The following is an 8,096-nucleotide window of genomic DNA, read 5'->3' on the forward strand; positions in this document are numbered from 1 at the left end:
TAACCCACATAGGTAGAGCATTCTCATCTTCATTAGCCATGACTACTTCTGGATCACTCCTCGGAGATGAATGTGCAGAAGAATGTGATGAAGAATCACCTAGTGATATAGTATGCACCGAACCTGACGGAGAAGGAATAAAAAGTAAAGATTCCGGCTGAGCCAGCCTGGCTAATCTCCTAGCTTCCTTTGCTTGCTTTCTAAGTAACCTAGCAGTTTTCTCAATTTCAGGATCAAATTGTAGGTCTTCTTTATCAACGGTACCTCGCATAAACAAAGTTCACCAAGACTATACCAGGTGGTTAGCATAAAAAATAATGAATGACATAAGTGTATAAGTATATGCATGAAAGAATTTTGTGCAAAATTGACTTAACATGACAAAATTGTTTCAATACTTATGATAAAAATTTCCGTTACTCCCCGGCAACGGCGCCATTTTGATGTAAGATTTTTCCTACACGTCATATAACTATGTACACGTGAGTATATATAGGATCGTTTCCACAGGGAGTTACGTTAATCATAAGCATTTACACAATCGTTCACATTAAGGGTTTGGATATAATTTGTTTGTGTGTAACACTATATCCATATTTGACATTTAAGTAAAAACGAGAGGGGATTGAACTATTTCGCTTGCGGTATAAGATAACGAGCAAGCATAACAGCAGCAATCTCTCGATCGATTAACAGACTCTAGCTTTATAACCAATATTATTACAATCATTTCTACAATATCCTTCGTGTCCAAAGCGACATCGTTATTTCCAAGTTAGCGTTTAAACATTCGTGTCCAAATTCCTTAAACGATAACAAAGTCGATCGGATGACTTAATCGACCGTGTCCAGCCTGATTAAGTATCCGAAAGCATTAAAAGCTTGATTAAAAGTAATTATCAAAGGTTTACAAACTTGTCAAGAGTGATATAACATAAGATAGATTGTTATTCTAGTTCTAAATTCAAGGGTTTGTGTCCAAATCATCTTGAATCTCTTTGAAAGCATTAAAAGCAAGAATAACAACAATATTGAATCATTAAGCTAGAACCTTATATATTAAAAGATCAAAAGATTACATAATAGCTTGATTGTTACCTCAATACTACAAAGAAGGTTAGTTACATATAGACATGTAAACTAATGCAAGAAATGAAGGAAAGATGAAGATTCCATGCCAAGATCCTTGATGTCTCAATGAATCTAGGGTTGAATCTACTCTTTAATCACTTGCTTTGTGTTTCTCTCTATGAAATAGCTCTAACCTCTCTCTAGAAATGTATAAAATGTTTCAATGGAATAGTGAATACCTAAAAGAGAGGTAAAAATGCTATTTAAATGGCCTGTGTTTTTGCACCTGCGCTAATAGCGCAACTCACGCTAATAGCGTGGTAAGGCGGCCTATAATTTGGCCAATGGGAGCCTGCCACATTGTTCTTGCCCTGCTGCTACGCTCCAGCCACGCTAATAGCGTGGCTCTCTGGAGCATTTACGCTAATAGCGTGAAATACGCTAATAGCGTAGCTCTTCAAACCCAGCTTCTGCTTCCACGCTCCAGGTACGCATATAGCGTAGCTCTCTGGACATTGTACGCTAATAGCGCAGTATACGCTAATAGCGTAGCCTTCAAGAGTGCTCCAGATCCACGCCCCAGGTGCGCTAATGGCGTATCCCTCTGACCTTTGGCATTTTTTCATCACGCCAATAGCGTAGGACACGCTAATGGCGTAGCTTCTTTGAACTTTGACATTTCTTGCTCCTTGCTTGTAATTTCCTGCACAAAAAGGGTAGACTAAGGCTCAAAAGCATAAATGACATATTAACACAATATTTGGAGTTTTCCATAGAGAATCTTGCAAAACAAGTCACTAAAACGCCTAAACTCCTATGCGAAATATATCACTTTTAAACACTTATCAATAGTCCAATCAATAAAATGCTAACCTCGGCTGCACCAACCAAACTTGCACACTTCTTTTTGACAAAACGATTGACATCAGCATCAGATAACACAAAAATGGCATCATCAGTCCCATCATCCACCATCGCCTTGACTTTGTACCCAAAATTGCATATTCCAACTTTAATCATTAATCCTTCTTGAGCGAACCCAAACACTACTAAACAGGTATAGCAATAAAAACGAAATCCATCAGGAACAAAACACCTAACCTCGGAACAATATGAAAAACATCTTTAGCACATCTCTTGCACAGATACGAACTCGAATCACCAGACAACAACTTGTGACACACACAAGATGCATACCACCAATCCTCACCTTCAGCACAACCTACCAAACGTGCATGAACCACGCACAGCCCATATTCGATTGTAGCATTTAGCTCAGCTACTGTTTTCTTTGGATAGTTGTGCAAGAAATCAACTCTGCTGTAACTCTTGATCTTTGGGCCGATCGAAGTAACTCAAATCTTTGTTGGAAAAGCAGCAAGACCTAATATGAACAAATAAAGGATGAATTCAAACATTTGCGCCAACCTAAAATGTTTAGAAGGGAAAGGCGTCTTATAAACAATCTGCGCATGTGGCAAAAAAACATTCTTATGCAATAAGCACTCGATAGGTAACAAAGTTAGAGAAACAAAATTTAACATACTCTTTTTTAAATTCCTCCACTTCGGGAATGTGAGGATTGATTGAAATCCTGGTGATATTCATAGCACTTTGGACCGAGGGATATCCTTCATCAATAAGATAGATAGTAAAAAACAGCAATCCACACAAATAAAACAAACAATTAGGCAGAATATGTCGAGGTATATGAGTATAATGCTCACCTCGGAATATTTTGATTTTTGCAAACTCAATTACAACCACTGGAAAACCTTCAACAGGCTTTCCAATTAAAGATTGCAATTGATCAACATATTCACCAAACAATACACATTCAAATTTACCACTGGAAAACAACAAATAAGAAAAAATAATCAGAATCACTTACTTGCTATGATCATAGCAAGATAACACAGAACAATTAACTCAACAATAATAACTGGTACACCGAAATCACCTAGCATCATTGAGCTCAAACATACATATTTTGGTGATTTTACCGTCCTTAATGTATTCCCTCGCAGTGGAAATACCAGTGAGAAATCCAATAACATCTACACAAATATAAAAATAAAAACATTGCACAACTTTAAACTGTTGTAAAGCGAAAATATACATAAAACAGTACAAAGTATATGACTAAAATATGCGAATAAAGCTTGAAGTCAATGTTCAAACCAACTAAGAAGTCATGTTCAAGCTGGCAACGACGAATTTTAGGTGATCTAGAAAACGATAACAAATGAGGGGTGACCAGAGCATTCTCAGATTTTTCAACCACTGTGTTCACTTGGAACATAAGTTTGTAGGAATGAGGTGTTGTCCTGTATCGTCCATTTGCTGGAACAACATAGAAGTTGAAGATCCTATAGACATCACCCTCGGCCACCTTCCCTTCAAACAGATGCAGCAACTCTTTGGGTACAGTTGCATGAATTTTACAACCCTTATTCCACATGGATCATATATTAGCAGTCAATAATCGATATTTAGCTACACACATGTGAAAAGATAAATTTAAACCGAAACAAAACAACCAAACTCAAAGGGGCGTACTGGAAATGTTAAATCAATGGCAAATTGCATGGTAGAACATTATCAAAAGTCTTAGAGAGAAGTCTGGCTTATTAAAAATGCACCAATGAGTTAAATAACGTGAAAAGGGTATGAAGAATACACACCTTGTCATCAACAAAAACCATTTCTAGTGACTCAATTAGGCTGACATCAAAAGGGGCAGGTACCTTCCATAGCCTATAAATTCGAACCATCGTTGACCATGCCAGAGCTCCAGGAACAACATCACACAACAAACCTTTAAGTGGTGGATCCATCCAAGACTCAAGTAGAACAAAGCTTTTGGGAATGATTCGATTTGTCCAAACATTAGTGTTTTATACACCTCATGGCACAAGGGACATAATGGTATAAGCATCATAAGCATCACAATAAGCATCACAATAATCCTGTGATAAGACAATATAAAACGTAATAGACTGTTACAGGGAGCTACAATAAGCTATCACTGAATGAATTAGTCCCAAGAAGCATCACAAAACGTAAGACGATAAGCTACAATGGTATAGTCCCAAGAATGTTACAGGGAGCTATGACTGAATGAATTAGACAATATGGGTGAGACTTGGTTAGCACATCATTAGAGCTCAATATGACAAGTAATAGACTCCAACTAAGACCCTAACCCTTCGCCACCTAGCTTATACTCAAGATTAGGTAGAATCCTTACCTTACACATAAGCATTACCTTTGTTTTTGAAGAATTTTAGTCATTACTCTTTTTTTCAACAAAACTACATACTTTAATAGTAAGTAAAATTTTCTATTACTAAACTTTCAAATTTTAATAATATTTTTTGGGTTAAATACATCTTTTAGTCCTTTAAGTTTGATAAAAATATTGAGTTAGTCCTTTGAATTTTTAAAGGACCAAAACAGGTATTTGACCCAAACAAATACTCCCTCCGTCCCGGTATAATTGACCTACTTTGGTTTTTCACACAGATTAAGAAATGTGTATAAATAAAGGGGAAAGTGGAATATATTGTATTGGGAATGATAAAAGTAGTATTATTTAATGTTATATTGTATTGGGAATGATGAAAGTTGTATTGAAAATTGAAATGTGTCAGTTATTTTGGGACACTTTTTTTTAGAAAATGGGTCAGTTATTCCGGGACGGAGGTAGTATTGAGTTTTTGGACCCCGTCTATCTATTTTATTTATTTATTTGTTTAATACTAAAAACAACCTAAATATTAAGCAAAACTTTAAATTACTCAACTTGGAGATTTTGGTAATATTTTTTTCCGGCAACATTACATATTTCGTCCCCTGACTCAATTTCAAACAACACTTTCATCCATAATTTTTTTTTGTCTTGATTTAGTTATCTATGAGACAACTGAGCACTAAACATGAAAGACCTTAAGCGTTACGAAACTAAGTTATTCATTTCTTATTCCAAACAAATATTGAGTTTTTGGAACCATCTGTCTATTTTATTTAAAGCTCGCAGATTTTAGCAATAACTCTATTTCGGCAAAATTACATATTTCGTCCCTTATCTCAGTTTTAAACAACACTTCCGTCCATAATTTCTTCTTTACGTGCTACCTAAAACTAAGTTATTCATTCCTTGCTCCAAACAAATATTGAGTTTTTCAACCACTTCTATCTAATTTATTTATTTACTTGAGTAGTTTGGCCACAAATTCAATTAACCACGTTTAATTCTCAGATTTTTTACGGGTTAATTATGTTTCTAGTCCCTATAAAATAGCGACGTTGTAAGTTTAGTCCCTACTTAATTTTAATAGCATTTTTAGTCCCTAATTTTGTTTTTCTGCACTGAGTATTAGTCCCTACTCAATTCAAATTTGTTTAATTTATGCTTAAACTCATAAATTTTTGAACAATTTTTTGCAGACATGTTTAGAACATTACTAAAAGTTCGTCCGCAAAAAATTATTGCAAAATTTGATTTCTACATCCAGATTTTATTACTTTTTATCTTTAACTTTTGTCGTTTTAAAAAATTCATATTTAATTCATTTCATGTCAGAAAATTCTAAATTTTAGTAAACGAACCTTTCATAGTGTTCTAATCTTGTCTCAAAAAAATCGTTCAAAAATTTAAGAGTTTAAGGATAATTAATCAAACTTTGTTTTAGCAGGGACTAAAATTATAAGTAATTTTTTTTTATAGGGACTAAAAATGCTATTAAAATTAAGTAGGGACTAAACTTACAAGGTCGCTATTTTATAGGGACTAGAAACATAATTAACCCATTTTTTACTGTAGTTTATTTGCGCAATTAAACGACTGTTATTGTTTTCAATTCGAAATCCTAACAACCATTAAAACACAACAAATTAATATATAAATGTCACTTTGCTTTTCTTTGCATTTCGGTGGCTCCTGTGTGCATTTAGTCAGTGCTTGATTGTGAGTTATTGATATTGCTATTGATATTATAGCTGTGCTTATCTTAATTTCTAATTGGATTCAGTTACAGCCTCCCTAATGAAATAATGCATAATGAAATGAAACAATTTATATTCAGCTAGATTTTGAGAATATCAATGACGGTTTTCCTGTTATTTGCCTGTATCTATTAGATTTTCCTGTTATTTCCTTGTCCTTATCCTTGATAAAAGTAATTCTTTAATTGCTAAAGGACAAAAAACATTCCATTGAGTTGGATGAACAGTAAATGGGGTGTAGAAAAGATCACATCCAATTAAATGTAAGTTCCTGAGAATCTTTGCCAAAAAGTGTGAACAGTTCTCCAAAATTTTACTCAGTATATTGATCATAGTTCACGTTACATATTCAAAGTGAAATTTTTTATGACATGCAATTCGTTAATAACTGAAAGGGTTTAATATGTGATTCGTCCCTGCAAATAGGGGTCGCTTAAAATTTCATCCCTCCAATCACTAATCTTTTTTTTTTGCCCCTGCAAAATTTAATCAGTTAAAAATTCGTCCTTTGACCCAATTTAATCACTGCCACGTCAGCAAATGACCAAAAGGGCACGCGAAAGGACGAAAATACCCCTGGCTTATTTTTTTTTGTTTTTTCCTTCAAAAAACTTTTTTTTCCAGATTTTTCCCCATTTTTTTTTTACGATTTTTTCTCGGAAAAATTTCAGTTTTTTCAGTTTTAATTTTAAAATTTTTTTCCGAAATTTTTTATGATTTTTTCAGATTTTTTTAAATTTAAAAAAAGAATTTTCAAAATTTTGAAAATTTTTTTTAAGGAAAAAAAATAAGCCAGGGGTATTTTCGTCCTTTCGCGTGCCATTTTGGTGATTTGCTGACGTGGCAGTGATTAAACTGGGTCAAAGGACGAATTTTTAACTGATTAAACTTTGCAGGGGCAAAAAAAAAGGATTAGCGATTGCAGGGACGAAATTTTAAGCGAGCCCTATTTGCAGGGACGAATCACATATTAAACCCTAACTTAAATTATAGATGTGACGACATTAATACATTATTTGACTTACTTAAAACTACTACCACATACAGTTATCACTTGAAACTACTATGCCAAAAATTTTGATTAGAATTACAACAAATCTTTGAATCAAATGAGTTTGTTAGTGGAAAAGGTTAAAGTAACGACTCTTCATCGGTCCAACCTCTTCATTCTTCTTCCATATTAATATTATTATTTTTTATTTACAATTTGTATTTATTGAGTAGAAAGAAGACAATTTCGAATAAGACAATGTTAGTATGTAAGTAATATATTCCTGAATTATCAATTACAAGTTATGAAATAAACCCAAATACAGAAAACAACAACAAACAGAGTGCAAACTAAGAAAATGCAAAAACAACACATGAGAAAGAAAAACAGAGTGATCTGTAACACACTCTGTTATCATGTCTCTACTATAGTGAAACAAACAAAGCATTAAAACGTAAATTTGTCATTAAGTACTACTATTAACTAATAGAAGCAAACTAAGCTGCAGCTGCTGCAATAGACATGAGAAAGTACGCAGCGAAGAGGAAGTAGAAGCCAAAGAGAAATGTAACCGCCCAATGCATCAAGATAAAACGGAATACAATGCTACTCTCATGGATGCAGAGAAGGAGCCCTATTTTGAGGCAAACGATAGTGAAGTAACTTGATATAAAACACAACCTTGAATAGGAGATGTAAAAAGCAATAGTATCCATAATTTTGGGAGACACGTGGAGAGTTTAAGTAGCTCTTTATGTACACGTGGTGGAAGGTCATTGGCTGTGTTCTCATTGCAATTCTATTACTAGTCCCACTTTCATTCAGGGGAATTCAAATTAGTTAAGTTCTAAAAGAATTGTATTATTTAAGAAAGGGTTAAATATGTGATTCGTCCCTGCAAATAGAGCTCGTTTAAAATTTCGTCCCCGCAATCGCTAATCCTTTTTTTTTGCCCCTGCAAAGTTTAATCAGTTAAAAATTCGTCCCTTGACCCAGTTAATGACTGTCACGTCATCAAATTAACAAA

General features: G+C 34.1%; 1 protein-coding gene across 1 annotated transcript; it reads right to left on the reverse strand.

Annotated features, from left to right (window-relative positions):
• Positions 1-1,905: 1,905 nt before the first annotated feature.
• LOC146925091 (uncharacterized) lies at positions 1,906-4,232 on the reverse strand. Its single transcript, XM_085711930.1, has 6 exons — positions 3,756-4,232; positions 3,253-3,520; positions 3,032-3,128; positions 2,799-2,920; positions 2,618-2,702; positions 1,906-2,167 (listed from the first exon to the last, which is right to left on the reverse strand). The coding sequence occupies exons 1-6, from the start codon at positions 3,906-3,908 to the stop codon at positions 1,906-1,908; spliced, it is 987 nt and encodes a 328-aa protein (XP_085568056.1). The 5' UTR covers positions 3,909-4,232.
• Between the last annotated feature and the right edge of the window lie 3,864 nt (positions 4,233-8,096).

This window comes from Medicago sativa, chromosome 5 (genome assembly GCF_051527215.1).
Source record: "Medicago sativa cultivar Bolivia chromosome 5, Bolivia_mono, whole genome shotgun sequence".
NCBI classification, from domain to species: domain Eukaryota; kingdom Viridiplantae; phylum Streptophyta; class Magnoliopsida; order Fabales; family Fabaceae; genus Medicago; species Medicago sativa.